The sequence below is a fragment of the Fukomys damarensis genome, unplaced genomic scaffold (genome assembly GCF_012274545.1).
Source record: "Fukomys damarensis isolate Sample0158 unplaced genomic scaffold, DMR_v1.0_HiC HiC_scaffold_10, whole genome shotgun sequence".
NCBI classification, from domain to species: Eukaryota; Metazoa; Chordata; class Mammalia; order Rodentia; family Bathyergidae; genus Fukomys; species Fukomys damarensis.
Window position 1 is genome coordinate 39244471 of NW_022900922.1, and position 27665 is coordinate 39272135.

General features: G+C 41.6%; 1 protein-coding gene and 1 long non-coding RNA gene across 3 annotated transcripts in view; both read right to left on the bottom strand.

Annotated features, from left to right (window-relative positions):
- LOC104870610 overlaps positions 1-1428 on the bottom strand; it is a 5835-nt gene extending 4407 nt beyond the window's left edge. Inside the window, exons 1-2 of the long non-coding RNA XR_004516541.1 lie at positions 990-1428; positions 675-810 (exon numbers count right to left, since the gene is read on the bottom strand). This is a non-coding gene — a long non-coding RNA (uncharacterized LOC104870610). The remainder of the gene's footprint in view (positions 1-674; positions 811-989) is intronic.
- Positions 1429-2076: 648 nt separating this feature from the next.
- The window catches only part of LOC104870612 (zinc finger and SCAN domain-containing protein 23), a 27301-nt gene continuing 1712 nt past the window's right edge, over positions 2077-27665 (bottom strand). The window contains exons 2-6 of one of the 2 annotated variants that reach the window (XM_033761952.1): positions 22227-22709; positions 21838-21985; positions 20902-21527; positions 2821-2960; positions 2077-2274 (exon numbers count right to left, since the gene is read on the bottom strand). In XM_033761952.1, the coding sequence (XP_033617843.1) occupies positions 2946-2960; positions 20902-21527; positions 21838-21985; positions 22227-22649 (1212 nt within the window). In that variant the 5' untranslated portion in view covers positions 22650-22709 and the 3' untranslated portion in view covers positions 2077-2274; positions 2821-2945. Of the gene's footprint in view, positions 2275-2820; positions 2961-20699; positions 21528-21837; positions 21986-22226; positions 22710-27665 lie in introns of those variants that run through there. The other variant, XM_019209333.1, reaches the window with a different exon arrangement.

A 27665-nucleotide genomic window follows, 5' to 3' on the forward strand; every position in this document is an offset into this window, starting at 1 on the left:
CAAAAAAAAAAAAAAAAAGAAGATGGCCACATACAATCCAGGAAGAGAGGCCTCACCAAAAACTATACCCAACAGCACCTTGATCTTGGACTTCTGGCCTTTAGAATTGTGACAAAATAAGTTTCTGCTGTCCAAGGTACCCAGTCTATGCTATTCTGTTGCAGAAGCATATGTAACAGGGCCAGGGATTTAGCTCAGTGGTTCCACTTCCTGCCTCTGCAAGCAAGAGGACCCAAGTTCAACCCCCAGTACCAAAAAAAAAGAAAAAAGAAAAAAGAAACATATGTAACAGAATATAGTAAGACAATATAAGATAGTTTTTAACCCCATTTTGTAGCTAAGAAAACCAGGGTCTACTGGTTAAGTAACACATTTAGTAATGCAGCTTCCAATGAAGCAAAGTCATGATCTGCAATGTCTGTCAAACTTTGAAGCCATTCCCTAAAGCCACATTCCAGTGATTCCTGAAAGCTTCTTTACATACAATGTGTCAGAGTCCAGAGAACTTCCAAAAGGTCCTCAGGGAGAAGATTGTACCAGGGGAGGATAAAGATGGGTAGCACTACTGCTACCTAGTAAGGAAGCTTTCAATCCAGCCCTTGCCCAACTCTAGGTTGTTTAGTTTTGCTTGGCCAGGAAAGAAATGTCAACATCAGATAAATCCTGTCCCTCACCTGTCTCTCCAGTAGGATGGGAGACCTGGGCAGGGAGTTGGGGCTCCACAGGCTGGCAATGAAGGCTCAGTGATGACTGCTATTCTGCAGGCAGTCTCTCTCTAGAGAGGACTTATCTGTGTTTGTGAGTTATGATCTGAGGACAAAGAAACAAGATTTGATTTCTGAAGAAATTTACTGTTTTAAGCACTTCCCAGAAAGAAGGGCACAGGAAGATGGGTCTTATTACCAAAGTCTAGGGGATATAATGGAGAGGACACAAAGGTCCTTGTTGTCCCACATACATATTCTTCCCTAGCAAACCTCCCTTCCTACCTCATGTTGTGGTTCATCAAGTTCTCTCTCCAGCTCTTCCAGCAAACTCATAGCCTCTTCCCGCACTCTCTGGACAGTGTTCCCTTACCCAGCCCTGCAGCTCCTCAGGCAGAATGGACAGGAATTACTTCAGTATCAGAAGCTCCAGGATCTGCTCCTTTGTGCTCACATGTGGCTTCAGCTACTGGTGGCAAAGTTCCTAAGTCGAATAAGCGCCTCCCTTGGTCCTGGGGTTTCCTGGTAGCAAGCTGCTCAAAGTGCCTTCAGAAGATTTCCCTTGCTAGGGGATTACTACATTTCAGCCTGGATTCCTGCTTTTGGAGCTGGCATTCTGCCTCCACTTTCATCATCACAAGCTCTTCCAATACCTCAGGGCTTGAAAATCCAGAGATAAAACCTGTATATTCATCCTGACCTTGAGCAGCTATTAAATCACCCTTCAAAACACACCTTTGGATGCTTCTGAGCAGTGAACATAATTGCCTAGAGAAAAATGGCAATAAGTGATGATGGAAATTTATTATCAGTAATTATCGTAGACTGGAAAGCTTTTCCTTGAAAGTAGCTGCTGGGTGAGCAAAAAATGGATATAATAATAAAACAGAAGTCTATACTGTACAAAGAGCAGAAACTTCCAAGTTACTTTGACCTGGGTTTGACTCTGGTTCTAACACTAACTGTGTGACTTTGTATTGATTTCTTATGTTCTTTTGATCTTAGCTTCTATATGAAAAGAAACAGCAATACCATCTTACAGAGTTGGTGAGGAGCTGAGGCTATACTTCTGCACTATGGAGCTCATCTAGCATGTTTAAGGTCCTGGATTCAATCCCTAGTGCTGCCAAAAGAGAAAAAATAATCCCCTTACCTAACAGAGCTCATGGAGAAAGCAGCCCACGAATTACATATCACACAGAGGACTCAGAAAATCTTTCTTTAAGTCTGAACTCACTGCATAAAAATCAAATTAGAAAATGAAAAATTGGAATAATGTGCCCGTTCTCAACTAAAGGAACAAACCAGGAGTTATTGAAATCTTTTATTGAGCTTTAAAAAATTAATCTACAAAACAACTATTTAAGGATGGTATTATTTTCACTAAACCTACAGAAAGCAAAGGTTAGGTGGATTTCAAGTCCTGTGAGCTCTCCACACTGCCCAGCCGCTTTCTGGGTAGCTGTCGACACACGCACAAATTTCCAACACGCTTTCAGATTTTCAAGGTCACCTTTAATCCTCACCAGCACCATCTGAAATTTTACTCCATTCATCATCTCACTAGGTACTAAATGAAGAGAAGGGGAAATTCAGTAGGTCATCTAAGGTTAAATGTGTTGTGAGGAAGTCCTGAGGATTCACAGAAAGCCAAGAAAGCAGCTTTCTGCACAGTGTGCGCAGTGCCGGAGACCCGGGGCGGGGTGCGTGTGGGGCCCGTGTGTGTGAGCTGTGTGTGCGATATGTGGGGTGTGTGTGTGTGTGCTGTGTATGCCATGTGTGGGGTGTGTGTGTGTGATGTGCGGTGCCTGGTGTCACCTGCTGCGCCTTGGCTTGCGCTGCGGTTTCTTCTGCACCTCAGCGTCCCGCCTCGCTCCCTCCACCACCCTGTGTCTACCCCACCGCGGAGGCCTCACTTAGGTCCCCCTGCCCCACCTCCTCGGGTAGGCTCACCAGCAGCACCCTGGCTCAGCCCACTGCCCCCCCACCCCCGTGGCAGAGTCACCAGACCTGGCAGCTCGGAAAGCTGCTGCAGGATGCTCTGGCGTCGCCAGGGATGCGGGAAGAGCGCCGGCAGAGAAAGTTGCGGGCCAGAGGGTCCTCGCCTCCGACGCACCTGTCGCACTTCCGGCAAGTCTAGGAACCGTGTCTCGGTGTCAGGCCTCCAACGCCGATTCATTTGGAATCCGCCTCATTTCAGAGCGTCCAGCTCTGGAAGCCCTGAGCTTTACGATTAGAATTTCAGCCCTGAGTGGGCTGCGTATAGGTTATTAAAAACAAAAAAACAAAAAAACAAAAAACAAAGAAAAAGAAAAGATGAAATAGGCCATTAGTCTTTGAAAAGGTTGCTTTTAAAGACATTTTGAAAAAGTAATATATTTTAAAAATAAAAGCTCTTCTTAGTCCTGCTCCCTGAGATAGCCACTGTCACCGTTAGTTTGAAATTTGTGCGTCATTTTGATCTCTTTCCTTTCTAGTTTGCTATAAAAGTTGTCTGGATTTTAGAAATCCTAAATCCCAGATATGTATTATTGGTTTAAAAAAATCTCATAGGTGCTCTTAGTCGTTTGTCAATGTTATTGTGCCAAGCAGAGTGGTGGTATGGTATAATCTGTTTTAGCAGAATATCACGATTTACTTTATTAAAACAGTAAGAATGAATCTTGTGTTTTTTATTTTATAAAGATGATATGCATACACACATTGTAAATCCACCAACGTTTCAGAGCACACCGAACACTTTTATGTGAAGTGTGCACGGTATGAACCGTCCATTTAAGCAGGTTGTATACAGACCACAATGAATCTGTTTAGTTTACTATAGGATTTGCCCTGGGATGAATTTTCTCCCCAAATTTATGGGGAAAAGTACTTACAAATTTTTAAAATTTAAAACTGGATAAGAGAGGGCCCAGGATTTAGCTCAGTGGTGCCACCTCCTGCCTTGAAAATGCAAGGTCCCGATTCTGATTCCAGGTACCAACAAACAAACACAAAAACAAAACAAAAAAACTGGATAAGGGCCAGGCATGATGGCACACGCCTGTAATCCCAGCACTTGGGAGGCTGAGGCAGGAGGATCGCTGTGAGTTGGAGACCAGCCTGGGCTACATAGTGAGTTCCAGGTCACTTTCAACTACATAATGAGACCCTATCTCAAAAACAAACAAACAAACAAGCAAACAAACAAAAAGAAAAATTGGATATGGGATATTAAGTACTAGTCTCTAATTTCTTTTAGATATTGAAATATTTTCAAAGTAAAATTTGAAAATAACTCTCCTAGTCCTTCCTGCCTGCAGCCATTTCACTCCTTATAAATAACCAAAGCTATTGATTTCTTTTTTTTTTTTGGTACCAGGGATTGAACTCAGGTCCTTGCGCTTGCAAGGCAGGCCACTGAACCGCTGAGCTAAATCCCCCACCAAGCTATTGATTTCTTGTGTAGCATTTCTGAGATATTTTATGCATGTAGAAGTAAATACTTAGATATAATTTGTTCCTGACATTACATGAACAGAGAATTATGCATAGTGCTCCCTATAGATCTACCTCTTATTTTTAATAGTTGAATTATGCAGATTTACTTAGTTGGTGTAGAGGAGAAGGCTACATGGGAACATGGGTGGGAATAGGAATTGCAGTTGTGTTTTCACACACGGAGCCACAACTCAGGTCAAGACTGCAAACAGTCTTGAGAACCATCCGATAACATTCTGGGAACAGTCTGTTTTGAGAAAGTATATGAATAACTAGAACCAGTTGTTCATAAAAAATATTTTCTAATGCTTTGCTACAGATAATCTGTAAGGAACTAACTTTATTCTCATGGAAGTATTGTGCATGAACCTAATAAAAACCGAGGTTGGTGAGAGCTTGCCTGTTAGCGCTTCAGCCCGCTACTCCTCGGCAAAACTACATCCCTGCTGTCTGGCTGTCCTTCGCTTCCCTGATGACAACAAGTTGGCCCTCTGTTAATGGGCAATTAGGCTATTCCCAATAATTTTGTTTATAAATAATGTTGAACTAAATAGTTTCAAACATACATCATCTTGTGTGTCAGTATATCTCTTGGATAAATTCTTAGAATTTCTGAGTCAAAAAATAAGTGCATTTGTAAAATTGATGTACACTGCTAAATTGCACTCCAAATTAAAAATTTTATAGCTCTTGACAATGAAAGTGATATCTCTTCCTAATCTTACCAAACTTTTGATCTTGGATAATCTGATAGATTTTCAGGAAAAGGAGTATTATTGTAGAGTTAATTGCATCCTTATATATGAATATAGTTGAATTAGCTAATGTTTATACACCTTGTCTGTGAATTTTCTGTTCATAACCTTTGTCTCATTTATGATGGTCTTTCTTTTGTTGATGTGCATGATAATCATATAGTAAGAAAAGTAGCCCTTTGTGATAACTTAGCCTTTTTCTACTCAACTTTATGATTTTTGTTATGTTCTGCAGAAACTTTTAATTTTTAAGTACTTAAATTTACTAATCTTTTCTGTTTCTGGATTTTGTGTGATACTGAGAAAAGTCTCTTTTTAAATTTCCAGTACTGGAGATTGAATTTAGGACCTTGTGCTTGCCAGGTAAGAGCATCACCACTGAGCTTCCTGCCAGCACCGAGAAAAGCCTCTTTGTGCCAGATCAATAAATGAAAATTCTCACATGATTTCTTCTAGTGCATGGTTTTGGGTTTTTTTTCTAAATTTTTTTGTTTTGTTTCTTGAGATAGGGCCTCACTATGTGGCTCAGGCTGGCCTCAAACTCATGGCAATCCTGCCTTAGCCTCCTGAGTGCTGGGATCACAGGCCATGTGCCACTGTGCCTGGCCTCCTACTTAAATTTTTTTTTTTTTTTTTTTGTACTGGGAATCGAACTTGGGACCTTGCATTTGCGAGGCAGATGGTGGAACCACTGAGCTAAATCCCCAGCCCCCTACTTAAATTTTTGAACTAGAAATTATCCAGTTGTTAAATGGGAGGTATGGATTGCACTGTTTTTCAGATGTCTACTGAGGTGCCAAAAGCCTATTAAATAAGCCATCTTTTCTCCACTTACTGAAGTGCAATCAAATATTTAAATAGTCATGCAGGAAAACATATATTTTCCTTGTTCTTTTAAAATAAATTTTCCTCACTTGGGAGGCTGAGGCAGGAGGATCTCTGTGAGATCGAGACCAGCCTGGCTACATAGTGAGCTCCAGGCCAATCTCAACTATATAGCGAGACCTTGTCTCAAAAAAACCCAAACAAATAATAAATAAATAATAAAAGTTCCTGGCTATTAATGTTTGTTTATTTTTCACATAAAATTTATTGTTTGAAAACAAAATTGTTTTTAAATTGACTTTATATTAAATATCTACACTAACTTGTAGAGCAAATTGATGTCTTTCCATATACTGGGTCAATTAAAAATGCCTAAAATTTCTTCAGCCTGATTCTTTAGTGTGCTCTTAAACATGCTTCTTAAAAGTTTTACCTCTTTGTTGCTATAGTAAGTGGTATCTTTGTCTACTGTGTGGTCATGTGTGTGTTCAAGTATAGGAAAGCAACAGTTGTCTCTTAAGTAAATATGTATAATTTTAGAAACGAGCCATAGGACACCTTCATATATCTAATATAGTGACAATTTTAGTTCCTTCCTTGTGATTTATTTGAATACTTTAAATTCCTCTAGAACACTATAATAGTGATGCAACATCTTTAATACATAGCTAACTCCACAGGGAACACCAGTTTTCTCTGAGGAAGACAATGTTGACACGTCTGATGGGTTTATCGTGTTAAGAAATCATCTATTTTTCAAGTTCAGAATATTTTTAAGTGGATGCTGACACAATCAAATGTCTTCTATGTCTAAACTCTTACATGTGTTTTCTTCTTACGTATGCTAATATGATGACTAAAGATTTAATTAATTAATTAATTAATTTAGGTACCGGGGATCGAACTCGGGTCCTTGCGCTTGCGAGGCAGGCCACCGAACCGCAGAGCTAAACCAAAGATTTAATTTTAAATAATTTTACCTTCATCAATATTTTACCATGGTGAGCAGTGTATTACTTTAATTTGCTGTTGGATGGTTTGCCCACATTATAAGAAATCAGTAGAAGTGAGAAAAGAATATCTTATCGGTATCAATGTAAGTTTGACGATCAATCGCAGGATTTTGTCACAAAAAATATATTTCCTTCTCTATGTTCTGGAGCAGTTTTAGATGCATTAAAATTATCTGCTTTATAATGGTTTATAAAAATTCTCGAGTGAAGCTAATTATTTCTGATTCTTTGGGGAAGTAGTTTGTTCACAATTTTTATGTGTTCAGTTGGTTGTTATTGATATCTCCGATTTGGTATTTCTTACAAGGTTGCCTTGGTGTACTGTATTTCCAAGAAATACGTTTGTTGTTTGTTTGTTTTTTTCCTTGGTGTCTAGGGTAATCGAACTCAGGACTTTGCTTTTGCCAGGCAGGGGCAGCGCCACTGAGCTAAATCCCTGGCCCAAGAAATACATTTTTGCGTAGCGTTTAAGTAGCAGTTTTTGGTTTTATCTGCTTTTGCTGTTGCAAACTCCGCTGGCACGCCTCTCCCCCTCATGGCCCGGACGGAGCGCGGCCGCTGAAGCACCAGGGCCTGGAGGCGGGGGCAGGAACTGATCGGTGTCGGCTGCCGCACGGAAGCGACCGCGTTCCCCGCTGGTGCCCCTCCTCGAGTTCGGAACGTTTTCCGCCTAAAGGGAGCCGGGACGAGGCCAGCTCCGCGACACGAAGGCCGGAGGCGGGCGTTGGACGGTGCTGTGCGCCTTTCCCCAGACTAACGTCTGCGCGCTCCTCGGGGCGCGCACTTCGCAAGCTGCCAAAGCAAATGCAGAAACGAATTAAAAGTCCTTGCACCCCCAAATCAATCCTAAAATAATCCACGCCAACAGTCCGGTGTGTGTGTCCCCGGCACTCAAAACTGAGTGCACAGCCGCGAGCACAGGTCTATGCCGGGCTTTGGAGACGAGGCTGCTCCGCGCGCCACGCCGCGGGGGCCGCACCCTCGGCTCCGGCTGGCGGACGCTCTCCGATGGCCTTACCGAACCTGTCCGCAGACTGCAGACCCGCCTGCTGCGCATCCTGAGGGCTGAATTCCAGGACGCTGGGCGCCCGTCCCGGCCTCCCAGCCCTGCCTGCCCACTCCATCACCTCCTGGCGGTCATTTGAACGACTTAAGAACCCGTCTTTCGCCTCCTCCCGGCCGTAGCCAGAGCTCAGCCGTGTTGTTCCCGGGCACCTCCTGGCTGTCCGCCCGCTCCCGCCTCGGGTGAGCGGTTCCCCGTTTGCTAGCGGCTCCCGCCGGCCCCAGCGCCCTCTCAGCGCCGCTCTCTGCTGCTGGGGACCCACCCTACCTCTCCTCCAGATAGCGCCTAACCCCTTGGTAACCCGCTTCCCAAGCCGCCCGAACAGCAAACAACGCCAGCCGCTTGCCTTAGAACCTGCTGGGACTGCAATAGACCCACAGCCACGACTCGCAAAGCGCTCTGCCCTGGTTTCTCTGCTTCCCTGGCCGGTCAGCCTTTCTTCCCACTTTGCCAACGCACTGAAGTTGATTTTGTCAGACCGCAGGTTGGTTCCTGTTGGTCGTTGACAGGTCTTACATCCCACATTATCTTACTCTGTAGAGCCTATGGGAACCTGACCACTGTGTAGCCCCCAGCTAGTCAGCATTCCTTGGGCCCTGCTCCCAGATAAGAACAGAGTGTGTGGGAACCTGGTACGGGTAAACAAGATAGTGACTCAAGGCCTCGCCAGAACAGAACATCCGGAGGTCTAGAGATGATCAGCGTAAGAGACCAGATGCACCCTACACCCGAACCCCTTTAGACAGATAGCAAAAAACTGATCCCTGACCCCTTGCCCACTTGCTGTGCTTACAATCTTCTCCCCCTTGCCTTTAAAAACTGTGCAAACCCCTGAGCTGGGGCCTCTCGGAGCTACTTGGTTCTGAACGTCTGGCCAGAATAATAAAGGTCTGTTTTCCAACTAGTCCGGTGTGCTCCTTCCTGGGTGATATTTGCTGCTCGTCAAGCTCCCGGAGCCGTCGCTGGGCTATAGGTACCAGCACCTTGGAGGCCCTTTCAGCTGTCCAAGCTCCTGGAAGATCCAAGGTTTTGCATCCGGAGCCATCGCTGGGATACAGTTCTCAGCATCTTGAAGGCCCTTTAGGCTGTTCATGCTCTTTGGAGTGGAAGTGAGACTTTAGGTCTTATATGTTAATTTACTTTAATCACAGTTGAGGCTAGGAATTTAAGATTACAGTTATGCAGTCCCACATACGGGTGCCTATGCATCCATAAACTTTTAAAACCATCTCACACATGGCATGGTGACCCCAATGGCATCCCTAATGTAGATAAAAGGCATAGATAGCATTTCCCTTCGGTCTGGAAGAAACCATCTTCTCTGAGTATCAAGTTGTAATTTTAATTTTTGTTTTAATTTTTTTTTTCTTTTCAGAGAATGAGAGGTATTAACTGTCAGGTTAGGAAGGGGGAGGGTGAGATGGAAGATAGGAGTCTCGGACTCTTGATTTCCTCATCTGGCGGGGAATTTTCTAGAGCCTCAAAAGAGGTTCTTCTCTGATGTCCTGGCACATCTACCATTGTTATTTCCTTTTGTAGTTAGAGATCATCAGGTACCTATCTGATCAATTCTTCATGTACTAACTCTTGTCTTTTGTTAGCCCTCTTTCCATCCAGAATTTCCAAAGGTATGAACCATACCAAAAGCATACTTGGAATCTGTATAAATTATTCCCTCCTTTCCCATAGGTAGTTTAGGTCCTGGTTCAGGGCAAAAATCTCAAGTCTGGGATGACCACGTGTTTGGGAGTTTCCCATATTTAACTATCAACTGAGCGCTCCCATCAATAATTGAATACCTATTATGTTGTTTACTTTGAATGACTTGATTAAGATCCATCTATAGAAGACTTCCCAAATGGGAGTCTCCAAAGATTGGGTCTAGTTTTAGTTGGGTAATCTAATAAATCAAGACAGCAATGTTCAGTCAGGTTTGAGGGCTCTCCTTGAGTAAGGGAGGAATCTGGGTTCAGTACCTCATTAGTGGTTAGGGTCAAGTCATCTCTTTCTAGCAATATTGCTTCTGATATGGAAAACTTTTAATAACTAAAAAAAAAAAAACCCTCGGAAATGTCACACTATAAGATAACTTCTGTCCCTCACCCTGCTTAGTTCAGAATTAACCTGCACCAGAGGCATCTAATCTCCCTCAAAAGTTTTTTAAGTGAAAAGAACCACTGTTAGCTTTGTTGGCCAAACAAGCTCCCATCCCCCTGGCTAGAGTAGGTTGTTAGGAGATCGCACATGTTAAAATATACCCACTCCCCAGCCATTTTATATCTTACTTCCAGGTTCTTTCCCAACTCTGAGTCCTTTCTCCCGCCGAAATTGTAAAGCGCGAAACTAGAGCCTCTCCAAGGCGCAAAATTCAAAAGACAACCTGGCTTGCGATAGGATAACAAAGACCGCTCCTCCCAAGGAAGGATCTTCCGCTGCCCGCCCTATAAGTATCCCAGTACTTCCTCTTCTCGCTCTCTCACTCTCTGCCCTCCGCCTCCTGCTCACCTCCCTATAATAAAAATCTCCTGCCAGACCTCTCCGTGCGTGAGTGGTATAATTGGGTAAGGGGCACCCAAAGGGGGCTCGAGACCCCTTTCATAGGTAATTGAATAAATCTTAAAGGTAACTTTCCCTAACAAAGAACTGCCTCCTTTTGAATATCAGCAAGGTGAACTGTGAAAATGCAATGTAACCAATTGAATAAGATCAAGACTATAAAACCCTATAAAAGAAGGAGTTGTAACCCAATGGAAGAGTCAACCAGGGCACTGCCATTAGGTGTCATCCATCCCCATATGGAGTAAACTTTTTTATTTTACTTCCATTCTGCTGCCTCTCTATGCCACTTGACAATTCCTTCTGTAACACTTCCGTATTTTAAAATTCAAGAGTCAGTGAGCCATCTTCTCATTCTTCAATTTACAATGGCCTGTATCTGATGTTGGATACTCATGATTAACCTTTCCCCAAAGGTAGGCTTTTTGCTTTCTTAAGGAGAGCAGTGGCAGCTACCAACTGGGTGTACTCAGGCCATCCTCTGGTGACAGGTTCCAAGAGGTGGGAGAGGAAGGCCCCCAGATGGCAGCTCCCTCCTTGTTCCTGTGTAAGGACTCTAAAGGCTGTGGCCCTGTCCACATTTATAAAACGGTGTCAGGGTTATTCAAAAGATGGCAGAGTCAAAACAGGGGCATCCATCAGCAACCCCTTTCGATACTTGGATTATTGTATTTCTTTAGGAATCCATAATAGGGGATCAGGGCTTTCCTCTACAAGCTTAGAAAACAGATTTTTAGTTTTTAGAGTGTAAGAATCAATCCAGAGATGACAATATCCAGGGAGACCCCCAAAACTTTCTAAGCTCTTGTTTCATCACCAGTAGAGGTAAACTTATGATCCCCTCTATTCTCTCTGGGCTAAACCTTTTTTTCCTCCTTTAGTCTCAGACTGTTACAAATTTAAACTTGACTGGCTGCTAACAGATTTTCAAGTAACTTTGAATCAGTACTCTTATCACCCCCAGAAAGCAGAGAAAAGAGAAACTTAACCCAGTATTTGTAATTTGATTTTACAGTCCATAAGATGTGAGAGACTGCTTGGGCCTGCATAAGATGGCTGCCCTCAACCTTAGCCTTTGCCTCGGTGGAAAAATCCCACTAGACTACATACGTGACTTTTGGCAGGTCTAGCCCCTGGGCAAACAGGGAATCTTACAGAAAAAATAGCCCTTTGTGCTAACCACAGGGTCACGGGATCTGGAGCAGGAGGCCGGTGGTATTTCCTTGTCCTGCTTGCCCCTAGAGATTGTTAAATTAAAGATTGCATAGGGTTAACTGTTGATGTATGCCTTCCCACTTACCCCTCCCCACATTTGGTAAAATACTGATTGCTGTATGGTTAAATGCTTGAGTGACTCATGTGATTGGTAGAGGATTTGTTTGAACTGTCCAGTAAGCTTGCTGAACCTTCCCCCTGGGATAACAGTATATAATCGTTTTGCTGAGCCAATAAAGCGCCTTTGATCAGAAACCAGACTTGGGCCGTGTACTCTAACTTCTTAAAGATTTCCTCCACAGACATTCAAGATCGGATCGGCCTCTGATGACCCACGAATAAGAGGCGGCTCTCACCTCCTATTCCCCGCGGGACGGGGTCCCCCCAGAGAGCCGCAACTGGCGCCCAACGTGGTTTACAGAGGTTACCGACTCCCGATCGGACGGCAGAGAGACGACGAGTCCGGAGCCCGCCCGTCAGACACCAGGTAAGCCCCATCCGGGTGGTGCAGGGTTGGGGTTAGTCAAATCTTAGCTAAGGCACAGCCGCCGTCCCAAAGTTCCCCGAGAATAGGGGGAACGCAGTTAGTGAAGGAGCTAAATTTATCTCTGATATAAAAAAGCAGTTGAAAAACCGTAATATTGAAGTTAGAAAGAAAGATCTCTTGCAATTTCTGCTGTTTGTACACGAAGTATGTCCCTGGTTCGTTATCACCTGCCCCAAAATTGTGCCTTCTACATGGGACCAGATTGGTCGCGAGCTCGCTGACTACTTTGATCAGCACGGCAGCACCTCTCTCAAAGATCATCCAGGGCCCCGAGGCTGAGCGTGCCCTCGGTGATGCCGCCACTGTGGCAGACAACGCCCTCATTAGACAATTAGCCTTTGAAAATGCTAATGAGACCTGCAGAGCTATTCTAAAACACAACTCCAAAGCCAAAACTCTGCACGACATGATTAATCTCTGCCCAGAGGCGGATCCTTTTATGCACAAGATCACTAAGGCCCTTGTCGCCTTCCAAGGCCAAAACAGGGGTAAAACATGCTTTCAATGCGGCCAGCCCGGCCATTTTGCCTCCCGCTGTGGAAAGTATTACCTCAGGGCATGGCCAATAGCCCTACCTTATGTCAATATTTCGTAGCTAAAGTTTGTTTAATAGTAAATGAGACAGAAAAATATTAGAAAAGCTATAAGTAAGAGTTGTACTTTTAACATGAAAGGTTTTTGTATGTTCCTCTTGTCTTTACCTAAGAATGTAGAGAATGTTTATGGAAATGATTTATAAAATGTTTGCTTGTTGGTTTCAAGTTTGTTATAAAAGGTTTACATTTATAGTCAAGAAGAGTATTCGTTCCTTTAACCCTAATTCTACAAGAGATCTCTGTTAATTTTGATCTGCAAAAATTTTGACTAGTCATAACAAAAAGATTTTATAATTCATTTGGCCAAAACCATCTGAGTGCACTCATTAAAATTGTCTTATATGTTTGTCTGTCTTAAATGTTCAAAGATGTTTGTATGTTCTTGATCAGAATGACGTCAAATACAAATAGATTGTTGATTTCTACAACCTGGCTTTATAGGATCAAATAAAAAACTTAAAAGATAATTAAATATAACCTTTAAGTTTGGATATGCTCCTGTTGGTAAATAAAGAAGCAGCTGCTCAGAAAATTTATTCTGATCTTTGTTCACTAATGGGAGCCACCAAAATAATTTTCATAGCCCTATAAAAAAGATATGTCTTGTTAAATATGTTAAAAAAAAAGGGGGGGGGAGATCCTGTTAATACAAAGCTACATTACAGTACATAAGATTTCATATAAGTATTATTATTGCTACTTTTCTGGTATACAAAATGTATTCATATTGTTTGACCATGCAGGTTTTCCAACATATTGTTTATGACAATAACCTTTTGGTCTAGGTGTTCTCCCTTTTCTTCTATTCCACCTAATTATGGTTACAGATATGTTTATAGACCTATCACTATCCTTGAGCAGCTTGAAGCTGGGTTTCCACTGAGGAGACTGGATTGGGACCCCAACACTGAAGCAGCAGAGAAAACTCCAGGATGTGTCTCAGTGCACAAGTGGAAATTTCATTCCAAAAAGCAAAAAGGTTTTCCTTCTTTATCCAGAATGAGGATTTAATGGGACTGGTGATTTAATGAGACATCTCAAAAGTTTTTGGACTGGTCACTTCTAAATTCCACAAACTTAAGCTTATCTGCAGGACTTTGGTAAACAGATTCAGGTTTTCCTCAAACCAACATTTGGAAACCTGCTGCATTGGGAAAAATACATTTATGGTCAGATGTCAAAGTTACTAGCCTTAGTTTCAATATTGTTGGCATAGAGGCCTCTAATATAATGTCTTGTGTTAATGCTCATAGAGATTGTTTATGAAACTGATAATATTGATTGTCAATTGACCAATTGTATATTCTCAGAAATGGTGACTTCCTTTCATTCTGTGACGGGTTTGAGGCAACCTCTCTTTGCAATGATGCCTGTAAAAATTAGTGAGGCCTGGTATGAGGAACAAGGATTATAAATATTGATAGAGGTAGAAAAAGCTACATGGCAAGCCTTCACAACCCATGGTATAACCCCTGCAGAGGCTGGTAGTCAAAGACGGGTAAGAGAATTGTGGAGAAATATCCAACCTAAGACAGAGCATGAGTATTGAACTTCTCATGGCTTGATGACGGGTAAGGGATTTCTCTGGACATTTCTCACCTAAGACAGGCACAGTCTTTCTGCTGAGCTGGGAAGCTCCCTGCTCTAAATATAATAAAAAAGGGGGAATTGTGGGAGCCCGCTGGCATTTGACATTGGAAAAGTAACTTCTACCATTGAGGCATTGACACAATCTATGACTCTATTTGGCTTTTCTGAGATGAGGGTCTCAGCTATGCAGATGAGATTGACCTGGAGCTCTCTGTGTAATCCAGGCTAAGCTCACTGTGTAATCCAGGCTGGGTTTATGGGATTACGGGTGTCGACCTGGAGCTCACTGTAATCCAGACTAGTTTTATGGGATTATGGGCGTGCACCACCACGCCCGGCAAACAATACCACTGGACTCGTCAGGTTGAGTGGGGCCTTCGCCTTTACATCAGCGGCCGTGATCCGGGTCTCACCTTTTCCATCAGGCTTTTGAAAGAACCACCTCAGTTCAAACCCATTGCCATTGGCCCCAACCCCCTTCTTTAAGAATGTTGCTTTTTTAAAGATAAACTGGGCCTGGTGGATGATAGCATTAGAAGGGTTGAGGAAAGCCTCGAACAAAGGCAGAGGCAACGGGAAAAGGACGAATCTTGGTATCAAAATTGGTTTTCTACCTCCCCCTGGCTGTCCACCCTGTTACCCAGCCTTTTAGGACCCTTTATTGGCTTTATGCTGTTGATTTCCTTTGGCCCATGGGCATTCCGCCGCCTCACGAGTTTTGTTAAGAACCAGGTTGATGAGGCCACCAAACACTCCATACAAGTGCACTACCAGCAGCTCTCCTCTCAGGACCCTGAAAATAGCCAGCCCGCTGGTGACCATGGGTTCCAACCCCTAAGCTTTGTAGAATTTGAACAGATGGCTGAGCGCCGTCGTTCGCTCTGCTCCAGGCTGTGGAGGTGTCTCCGACGGGATTAGCTTGATGCCGGTACCTGGGGGCAGCGTGACTCGCTGGAACACCTATGCATCACGTCCAGGTCCGGAGGCACATCAAGTAGCCTAAGACATGAGCCCTCCACCCTAATCTTGCTTAATTTTATACAGAGAAGGGGGAACTGTGAGAGACTGCTTGGGCCTGCATAAGATGGCTGCCCTCAACCTTAGCCTTTGCCTCGGTGGAAAAATCCCACTAGACTACATACGTGACTTTTGGCAGGTCTAGCCCCTGGGCAAACAGGGAATCTTACAGAAAAAATAGCCCTTTGTGCTAACCACAGGGTCACGGGATCTGGAGCAGGAGGCCGGTGGTATTTCCTTGTCCTGCTTGCCCCTAGAGATTGTTAAGTTAAAGATTGCATAGGGTTAACTGTTGATGTATGCCTTCCCACTTACCCCTCCCCACATTTGGTAAAATACTGATTGCTGTATGGTTAAATGCTTGAGTGACTCATGTGATTGGTAGAGGATTTGTTTGAACTGTCCAGTAAGCTTGCTGAACCTTCCCCCTGGGATAACAGTATATAATCGTTTTGCTGAGCCAATAAAGAGCCTTTGATCAGAAACCAGACTTGGGCCGTGTACTCTAACTTCTTAAAGATTTCCTCCACAGACATTCAAGATCGGATCGGCCTCTGATGACCCACGAATAAGAGGCGGCTCTCACCTCCTATTCCCCACGGGACGGGGTCCCCCCAGAGAGCCGCAATAAGAAATGTTTTAAGTATACTAATTAAGCAAAAAATAAAAACTTAAATTGGAAGCCAAAGTATATTTATCAATTAGCTAAAGTGCATAACCTGATTTCTCTGTTGCCCAGGGGAAACTTTCAAGGGAGGAGGGCTTGAACCCCCTCTTTGGTCTTTTAGGAAATGGAAGAATCTGAACATCTTTTTGGCACCTTTTTTTTTTTTTTACTTTTCTCTTGAACCAAGGACAAAGTCAGTTTTCCTCCACCAGGAACTGGCTCCCCCTCCCCACCTGGTTCCAGCTCCTGCTGAAGTGGAGTGGCTGGTCTGGGGTGCTGGGGATTAAGGACTGGGGGCAGGACTCTGGAGAGTCCCCCATAGAGAAGGGCCCTTTTACTTATTAAGTCCCACAGTTTTTAGGAGAAAGAGGATAATTTGTTCTCATCACCAACACAGTATGTAAGCTATCTCCTTCCAAGACCTCAGTCTTTAATCATTAACAAATTCAATCAACAATTGACATACCCAGTCTTTGTCTGATCTGAACTTTGGTCTCAAGATGGATAGGACAATGATGGGGATTTGTGGCCAAATGAAACAATGAGATTTTATCATTCTGTACTTTCTTCTTGCTTTTCATCTGTGAGTTGTCATCTTAAATCCTTACCATCAGTCTGAAGGGAGTATAAAGGGGTATTTTATTCCCTAAACCCCTTGATTCCCTAAATTGTCCCGAGAGGGACATTTATTTCTATTCTGCTTGTCCCAAAGCCTGAGGCTCAATCTCTGGCATGCATGGAGGGGGAGGAAACCAAAAGCTTTACTTACTTGCAATACAATTTTTAAATCTGGATTTTTATTGGACCTTTTAATGAACTCTTGATAGAGAAAACTCTTGAAAATAGCAAAAGAACCTACAAAATGTCACAATGTAAAATGGCTTCTGCTGTCTCTGACAACAGTTTGTTTGGTTCAGAATTAATAGACACTGGAAGCATTAACCACTGAATGAGGCATCTGGTCTCATCCTGAAATAAAGGGCACATCAATACCCTGAGTTCCAAAGTTCTGTAAACCATGATTGTAAAACTGTCAAGATGAAAAAAGCCATTGTTAACTTTGCTTTCCAGACTGGGAACACCCCCTTCCTATGGGCTAGGATGAATCTTAAAGGTAAACTCCCTAACTACAAAGGATTGCTACATCTGGGTTAAAATTAACTGTCTTGGCCGGGCGTGGTGGTACACGCCTATAATCCCAGCACTGGGAGGCTGAGGCAGGAGGATTATTGTGAGTTTGAGACCAGCCTGGGCTACATAGTGAGTTCCAGGTCAGTCTCAACTACATAGTGAGACCCTGTCTCCAAACAAACAAAACAAAAAAAACCCCAAAAGACAAAAAACTAAAGTTAACTGTCTTGACTGTAATTTGTGTATCAATAATGTGAACTGAGAGAATAAAATGTAATTGCCTGAATGAGATCATGACAGTAAAACCCTATAAATGGGAAGCTATATCCCAGTACAGGGTTGATCTCTGGCACTGCTTTTGAGTGCAATCGGCCCTTCATCAACAAAATAAACTTAATTTTATTTCCAATCTGCTTCTCTCTTTGTCGCTTACCAATTCCTTCTGTAACATTATTCTTTTCTATGCTGGTCACTCATATTTTGCATCATCATTTATCTTTGCTACCTCTTTGTCTTCTATAGTCACTGATTATTTTATTTGCTCCATTATCTGTTTACTTGTATCTTCTGTGTGCTTTGCCAAGCACCTTGCTGATGTTTTGTTATCTGTTATATTTTCAAATAACTTGGCTGTGTGGCTTTTGGTTTCCTCCCCATTTATGCCTGGTGGAGTAACTTTGAGTAGCTGAGAGTTCTTGGAGACATTTTGTTGTCTTGTCTTTTCTTGTTTCTATTTTTTGTTTTGTGTTGAGGCTTGCTGGTTGATTATAGTGGCAAGCTTTTTTACTAGTATGGAGATCTCTTTAATGTCTACTTTTTAGTGGTGCCTTCTGGATGTAGGTAACTACTGATCATTGCTCTTCTCATCAAAGGAAAGAATGAATGACAACAAAAAAGAACAGAGAGAAAAATACAAAAAATGAAAGACAAGGGGGAAATGGTTGAAAGGGGTAAAGAGAATGAGAGAAATTAAAAACACTGACAAAGTTAATTTAAAAAACTCCAAAATCCACCAAAACTAATGAAGGAAAGAGAAAATTAATTAAGAATTGAAAAATTTAAAGAAGACTGAGTCAAAGAAAAACTTCTGTGTTTCTATACCTATACCATTTGTTAAACTATGGAACAACAACAAATGAAGTATTATTTACCCATAACAAGAATAAGGAAATTATCTGTCATGCTATAGAAATCCCCAAAGACTATATTCTTTCATGAGAACACTAAGGCAGAGAACAGTGTAAATAATATGCCATCTTTCTGTGTGTTATGGTTTGTGTTTAGATGGTCCTCCAAAGCCTCAATGCAAATGAGGTGGGACTTTCTTTTTCAGAGGTAGCTAAATTTGGAATGTGTGATGCTGGGGTTAAAAGGGTGTGTGATTTCTAAACCATTGCACATGAGCAATTAACCACTCTAATCCCTGGTAGTCTGAATAAGATAAAAGGAGCAGAAAGATGCTGGCAACTCTCATTACCTTTGCTGCCTTGTGTGTGCCATGTTGTTTCTCCTCTGCGAAGCTTGATTGCCATTCCTGTCTTGGAGCCAGCTGATTATGGACTGAAATATCTCTGAACTGTAAGCCAAACAGACTCCTTCCCCTTTAACTTTGGGTGGACATTTTGAATCAGCAATACGAGAAAAGTAACTAACACACTGTGCAAGGAAGAAGTAAGATTATATATTTTAATTTTCTTATGTTTACATAAAATACATTAAAAAACATAAGAAACTAGTAAAATGGATACCTATAAAGGAAAAGATGGAGACATTTTATACTGTTTTGATTTTTGAACCAGGTGAATAAATTTTTTTAAAAAAAAGTTCTACTAGGTAAGAGTAAAAAGTTAGAAATACATGATCACTCAAAAAATAAATACAATGCTTCAAATGAGAAATAAGTGAAAAAAATTGTTCCTGAACCTCACTGTAAATTAGAGGTGTGCTTTTATTAAAACTCAGATGGGAGGTGTTGAGCTATAAAAAAAAACTTCTCAATGACTTGTAAATCGTCTATGTTCTATATTCTTATAACTTCTGTAGGGTGACATAATGTTTCCAGTGACAGCAGAAAGAGCATGGCACTAGGAATTAGGAGGCAAGATTCTAGTCTCATCTCTGTTTTTAGCTGGCTGTATGATTTTAGACCACTTCCCAGAGCTTCCTCTCCCTGTCAGTTAAGGGTATCCAGAAGTTATCTTTATGTTTCTTCAGTACTCTGATAGTTCTTGTTTGTTTTTAAGTACTGAGAATTGAATCCAGGGCCTTTGCACCAAATAACATTCCAGGCCTTTTCTCAATTTTTTTATTTTGAGGTAGGGTCTCACTTGATAAACTGCACAGCCTGGGCTTGGACGTGTGGTCTTCCTGCCTCAGCCTCACAAAGTGCTAGGATTATAAGGATGCACCACTATATCAATCTAGATTCTACTATTCTTAAATTACCTGCTATGTATTTGGTCTTTCAAATGAGACTGCTATCACCACAGGGTTTCCACTGCATTGTCTCCTGGGCCTAGTATAAAGCATTGTAGAGCTGGAGTGTAGCTCAGTAATAGAATACTTACCTGGTATACAAAAACACACAAAAGTTTATAAACAGTTAAGAGTAAGAGAAATAAATTTTAATTTTGTATAAATGACCTTGGTGGTGATCGACAACAAGGAGTGCCAAGAAATGTGGAAGTTACTAAAGGCTAGGAGGCTAGCCAGTGGTAAAGCACCCTGTATAGCATGTGTTAGGAACTGGGCTCAACCCCTAGCACTGCAATCAAAAATAATCAACATGCAAGGCAGATCATACTCTTCTCTCTACTCTAGCAATGATTAAGATATTCCAAACAAAAGACTGACTAAAGCAGGCTGGAGATCCAGCTCTGTGGTAGAACGTTTGCCTAGCATGCACAAGGCCCTGAGTTCAATCTCTAGTACCACAAAAAAAAAAAAACCTGCAAAAAATTTTTTTTATTATATATAAGAAAAATGCAAAGAAGCCAAAGTTTTCAAAACAAAGATCTGAAATATCAGATTTTTGTTAGTTTCTTGGTCTCCACACAGATTTATAATCATGATCACTACTAGTTATAACCAGCTACTGAGCTACCAGGAATATGGATGCTATAATTCCTTGGCCTGACTGAAGGTTGTTACATGAAATCTATAGGGAGAGGTTTTGTACATTTAACACCTTTTTAGGTTAAAAAACAAATTATATGTAAATAGAAAGAAGTCAGTAAGAAAATCTTACTATTTTAAAATTAATTTGTAAATAGTGAATTACCTTTGATATAATTTTTCTTTTTTTGGTACTGGGTATCGAACTCAGGTCCTTGTGCTTACGAGGCAGGCGGAGGAACCACTGAGCTAAATCCCCAGCCCTTTTTTGTTGTTGTTGGTTTTTTTGATATAATTTTTTTAAAAATTGTAAAAAGATGAAGTAGTGTTCCTGAAGTACATCCAGAAATTTCTTTCATGGGTGTGTAGAATGAAGTATATTATTATGAGAAAGAAGCAAGTTGTGGCACTGTAAAGCTATGTATATCAATGGTCATGTAGAACTTGACAGATGCATTTAATAGGTCTTTTTTTTTTTTTTTCAGCATAAAAATAAGGGCATTTCCACTGGCTTTCCCTGTAACTTTCTATGTTAGGATGAAATTATGATTGCTCTCTCAGAGACCAAGCAAGAAATAGTACCCTTGCTACCCAGCCTCAGGGTCTAACCTCAGAGATTTTGCCCTACCTGTTTCAAGGAGCCAGCTGGCTCAGCCACAGGGTGGACTTTCCGATGCTGGATGAGATTGCAGTGGTAGATGAAGTTCTTGCCACATTCTTCACACTCATAAGGTCTCTCTCCGGTGTGAATTCTCTGATGTTTACTGAGGACAGAGCGGCGACTAAAACTCTTACCACACTGGCTGCACTGGTAAGGCTTCTCCCCAGTGTGGATTCGAAGGTGGTAGAAAAGCCCAGCATTCTGGCTGAAGGCTTTACCACAGACACGGCACTGGTAACGCTTTTCCCCGGTGTGCAGCCTCTGGTGTTGGAACAGGCCCGACCGCTGGCTGAAGGCCCGCCCACACACACCACACATGTAGGGCTTCTCGCCTGTGTGCCTTCTCTGGTGCTGGATGAGGATTGAGTTCTGGGTGAAACTCTTCCCACATTCCCCACAGACATAGGGCCTCTCCACCGAGGAGCTTACCCGGTGCCTGTCTAGTCTGCCCTCCTGGTCAGAGGCATCTCCACATTCAGGCACCTGAGTGACATCACTGTTGAGTGTTCTAGTTATTTCTACGGGAGATTTTATTTCTTTAGAGATTTCCTCCTTTGGTGCTAACTCCAAATTCCAAGTCCCAGCTTTATCACCTGAAATAATAAGAGGATGGCATGAATGTTATCTTTCCAAAGAGAAAAATCAGAAAATGAGAGGAAAGGGACAATACTGACTTTCCCATTTTAAAACAATTCTACTCAGACTCTAAGAAAAGATGCTTGTCTGACTGCCTGCGTCTCAGATGTAAACCTCACAGGAGTGGGAAGCAGGACTGCCTTGCTTATCACAGTCTCCATGGCACCTGATACCAAGCATGGCACGGAGCAGACATTGAATGAATGGGCTGAGTACATGAACATTCAGGGAATGGGGTAGGCTCCCTGAGAAGAGGCGACTCCTCACCAATATCCTGCACCAGGCACACCTCTTGCAAGTTACACTGCAGCTGCTCTTCCAAGCTCTGGCAGTGGCCACTTGAGGACACCTGGGATGCTTCTTGAGTTGACTTCTCCCTCACAACCTCTTCCTGCTCATAAGCATGGCTTGGGACCTGGTGAAAACAAAGAACAGCTGGGAATGAAGTATGAGAAGATACTGAAAGGAGGGCTCCTCTGGTCACCGGGTAAAAAAGATCCAAGAAGACAGCAAATAAAATACAAAGGTAGAGAGATAAAGAGCATACAGCAGATCAAGTTAGGCATAAAGAAATTTTTTTCCTGCCCTTCCTCTTGTTTCATTAAAACCTCTTATTTGTTCTATAGGTGCAAACTCCTGTTCCCTGATCTTCCCACCTGCTCTCCTGGCTCATCCAGCTCCCTCTCCAAGTCCTCCAGCACAGTCACTGCCTCATCCCCGCTCACTGGGTACTGTTCATGCACCCAGGCCTGCAGCTCCTCGGGAAGAACAGCCAGGAACTGCTCCAGCACCAGCAGCTCCAGGATCTGCTCCTTGCTGTGGGTCTCGGGCCGCAGCCACTGGTGGCAGAGCTCGCGGAGCCGGCACAGTGCCTCTCGAGGTCCAGGGGTTTCCTGGTAGCAGAACTGCCTGAAGCGTCTACGGAAGATCTCCCTGCTTTCAAGGTTCTTTCTTGACGAGTTAGAGTGTCGCTCATGGGCATGGACCATCTCCTCTTCCTTCAGCCTCACTTCCAGAAGTCCTTGCTGTGCTTCTACAGTCTGCAGGGCCAAGGCTGTGGACATTTTAGGTTTAACCATTCAAAAACAATCTATTCTTGATAATTCCTCTTTGATCTTTTCTTCAGGAAATCCTGATATCTAAAAAATAATTTTCAGGGGAAAAAAACACAAAGATACAGAAAACCTGGTGAAAACCAGTTGCTTTGTCCCATGAAGAACACGCAGTGAACACAGAACACTAACTGTGTAGGTGATATGGAAAGGAAAACAGATACAGGAAAGAAATCACCCAGCACACTGAAGGAAAGCACCAGATATGTTGTTGGAAAAACTGGATTTCAACTTGCCAAAGATTAAAACTAGACCCCTATCTTTCACCATGCACTAAATTAAAATCCAAGTGGATTAAAGATCTAAATATTAAAACAGAAACACTAAACTTGCTGGAAGGTAAGTTAGGTAGAACTTTTGAAGATATTGGCATAGGAAAACTTTATGAACAAATCCTCAGTGGCAAGGGAACTAGCAGAAAGAGTCAACAACTGGGATCTCATCTTTTTAAAAAGCTTCTGCACAGCAAGAGAAATCACCAACAGAGCTAAGAGACAACCTACAATGTGGGAAAAATTTTTACCAGCTGTTCCTTGGACAAAGGTATACTATCTAGAATATATGAAGAATTAAAAAATATCACCCCCCCAAACATAAAGACCCAATTCAAAAATGGGCATCTGAAATAAACAGACATTTTTCAGACAAAGAAGTAAAAGCAGCAAATAAATATAAGAAAAAAATGTTCAACATCATTGGTCACTCAAGAGATGCAGATGAAAACAACACTGAGATTCCACCTCACCCCACAAAGAATGGCTGCTATCAAGAAATCCACCAATAACAAATGCTGGTGGTGTTGTGGGAAGAAAGGAACCCTTCTCCATTGTTGGTGGGCGTGCAGACTGGTACTACAATTGTGGAAATCAATATGGAGATACTTCAAACAACTAGGATTAGAAGTCCCATTTGACCCAGCTATTCCTTTGCTGGGTATCTTCCCAAAAGAATTAAAAGGATCATACCACAGTAATATATGCTCACCCATGTTTATAGCAGCAATTTCTAATAGCTAAAACTTGGAAACAGCCCAATTGCCCATCAACTGGAGACTGGATCAAGAAGATGTGATGTTGTTTTGTTTTTTTGGTACCAGGGTTCAAACTTGGAACCTTGTACTTTCAAGACAGGCAGCAGCACCATTGAGGAGCAGCACTCTTGCTCTGTACTTTTTTTTTTTCTTTTTTTTTTAAATGGAGTGCTCAGCCATAAAGAATGCAAAACTAGAGTCATAACTCAGTGCATCCACATTGAGGCTATACTCTTAAGTGAAATTAGTAAGATATACATGGGTAAATACCAAATAGTTCTTCTGGTGTAAAAAACTAAAAGTGTAAATAAGGATCAAAATGTATGATTGATATTATGTAACAGGAAGAAAAGGTCTAAAGGAATAGGAGAAGTGGGAGGGTAGGGGAAAGGTAAGAAGGAAAAATTAAGAATATGAGAAAAGGAAAAACATAGAAACAAAGTCTTTGTAAACAGGGAAGGGTGGAGGGGTGAAGGGAGGGTGGGGGAATGGGGAAAAAATAAGAAGCAAGGTACATCCTGTAAAAGTACAAGATCCCAATGATGAATGCAACTATACTTTATACTTAAAATGTATCAATAAGCTTAATAATAAAAAAAAGTGCCATTTTGACCACCCTGAATGAAACAGCTCAGATTATCTGAGTTTCTCTTTCATTATGTTTCTATTCAAAAGGCAAGAGTAACACCTGGAGTAAGTTTTTCACTGGATGGAAGGCAACAGATGGCCACATAGGTCCAGGTGTTACACATGACACTAAGAATTGAAAGGGGAAACAAATGGAGGGTGGAGGTTAAAGTCAAGCAGATATAAAGCCAGAATGATGAGTGAAAAACATGCACTTGGGGAGGAAGGGTCGGATGAGGTATAGAGAAAGATGTACATTTGCAGTCTGGAAAGTCCTTGGAATTTCCATAGCACTTTCCGGCTTCATTTTTTAAGCCTCTACCTCCCTGATTTTTGAAAGAGGAATAGTAAAATCAACACCGCTTATCTTTCTAGGCTGATATAAAAGTAATATGAGATCAGGGACAAAAAGGACAAAGAACCTGGCAGCTAAACAAACTCTGAAGCACTACAAATTACTATTATTCTTATAAATGTTGTTGAAAAACTCAAAAAATATCCCAGTGATCTACAGCACTAAGGAAAATGAATCAGAGGTTGCTGACTGCAGTGATCCTGACCTAGAGATGTTAAAATAAGGCAAATGAGTTCTAATGCTTTAAAATGGTAGAACTTCAGGCTGGTGATATAGCTCAGTGGTACCATGTCTGACAAGTACAAGGTCCTGAGTTTGATCCCTGGTACTGGAAAAATAAATAAATAAATAAAATAAAATAAACTGATAGAACTTCAACTTTTTCTTTTTCTTTGATTTTTGGGAAATCATTCCTCCTTGAAGCTTTTTGAGGCTACAAAATGGACCATTTCTTTCAAAAGAAAATTACTGTTAATGAAGAGGCAAACATCCATGGCCACATCAGGCTTATGGTCTTTTTTATGATGGTCATGAATGAAGGAAATTTTCTGAAAGAAAAATAATTTTACAAACTAGTGATTTTAATAAATTTAAAAATTCACCATAGTTTTTGAAAATACACTGCATGTAAAATGGCATTTAATCTAGTAGGATATATTTTGGGAGGAGTTGTAAAATTAAATATGGGGAAATGCTATTATCAAGTGTTTTATTTTGGTACCGGAGATTGAACTCAGGTCCTTGCACTTGCATGGCAGGTGGCAACACCACTGAGCTAAATCCCTGGCCCATGTCATGTTTTTAAAAATAAATTTCATTTAAACCCATTCCCCCATGCCCCCTCCCCTCCCTATGTACAAAAACTTTGTTTCCATTTTTTCCTTCTATTTTCACTTTTGTCACTTTCTTCCTTCCTCCCCACTCCTCCCTTGTTCCCCTTCCCATTTGAACACTTTCTTCCCATTTCCCAACATCTGTTATACATTTCAGTCCTTACTTCCATTGTTTCTCACACCAGAGAAAAATGCGGTACTTAAACATGTGTGTCCAATTTATGTTGGAGCATGGTCTCAAGGTCCATCCATTCAGCTGTAAATGTCTGAAGCTCATCCTCCTTTATAGCAGAGTAGTACTCCACTGTATATAAAAAAAACCCCGCATCTTCTTTATCCACTCATCAGTTGATGGGCATTTGGGCTGTTTCCAAGATTTATCTATTATAAACTGTGCTGCTATAAACACGGGTGTGCATATATCGCTGTGGTACGATGTTTTAAATTCTTTCGGTAAGATACCAAGAAGAGGTTTAGCTGGGCCAAAGGGAAACTCTAGTTTTAGCTCTTTGAGAAATTTCCATACTTATTTCCACAATGGTTGCACCAGTCTATATTCAAATGGCAGTAAATGAGAAAAAAAGCAGAGGCACAAAGAGTAAGGGGGAAGAGAGACTGCTTTATGTGGCAGGGAAGGATTAGCTAACAGCTGAGATGTGAGGAGCAAGTCACATGATTATTGTGAAAGACTGCTCTGTGTAAAACGGACAAAGCAAATTTTTGGAGGCAAAGGCATGCCAGGGTTCTTTAAGGAGCACTCAGTTCAACGATGTGGCTTGAACAGAGAAAGCAAAGAAGGAAGTGACAGGAGACAGAACCAAGAGATTGGCAACATTTTCTCTGATATGTTCTACATCGAATTCAGCCTAGCTTATTTCTCCTTTCAGCTCCTACAACAGGAACTGCTTGAGCCATTTATCCTTACTTCACAACCTACCTTGTAATATTACTTCTCATTTTTTCATATCTAAAGAATACAAAGAAATATAGAACTCCTGCACCTAGTTCTACTCCCCAGAAATATAAAGACTGGAATGTATCTTTTCAGGCCTTTCATATGAAGTTGCAAGGACTCACATACAAATACACTGCTCACATAAGCCCATAATTTTCCTATTTATATGAGAAAAGTAGAAGGTGGTATGCATGAGGGAGGAGAGAACACAGGCAGATCAGGTTGTGGATTCTGACTTACACAGCGACCTTGAGTACATTACATGATTTTCTGAGCCCCAAACTCATGTATTGTTTTTTTGTTTTGTTTTTGGTACCGGGGATCGATTCAAACTGATTATGAAATGAGGACAATAACCATTTTCCAAAGCTGTTGAGAATACTAAATGAAATATAATGAAATACTAAATGTATATAAAGTCATCTTGCACAAAGTAGGGCACACAACAAACATGCAAACTAACCTTTTCATGACAAAATGTGCAATTGTGGTACTGTGGTGGTTTAATCAATAGTTGCTACTTTCCCTTATCCTCACGACTACAATCTCTTCCTACTGTCCAAAGAACAAGATGTGTGGGCAGGTGGGAAACGTGTATGCAAATAAAATTACTGTTTTATTAGGCTTGGGACTCTCTGGCACATTTTCATGTCTTCGCACACACACTTTTTTTTTTTTTTTTTTTTGGTACTGGGGATTGAACTTGGGTCCTTGCCCTTGCAAGGCAGGCCACTGAACTGCTGAGCTAAATCCCTGGCCCTGAATAACACTTTTAATAAGTGTTTCTAAAACATTTTAAGTTGTTAAATAAATTTAAAAGAGAAGCTTAGATTTATACACCTTAAAATAATTGATGATTCGGTTTTACATTTCATTTTACCCAGATTATTGTATCCAAAGAGTTTAGTTCCAAATCTCTAAATATTATCCAATAACAAACTGATCTACTGAGTCCTCATTAGGAGGACTTTTTGAGCTTCTTGGATATGACTCTTTAAAGAAGATGTATAATTCATGGAGACCTTCATGGGTCACTGTATTTCACAAGAGTCAGATAAAGGTCCATTACTTGCTTAATCCACTCTTCCTTCTCATTGATGTTGTCAAGAGTTTTTTTTAATCCAGAACAAAGGGAAAGGTGAGCCTCAAGTGATCAAATTTACATCAAAGCATTTGGTTTAAG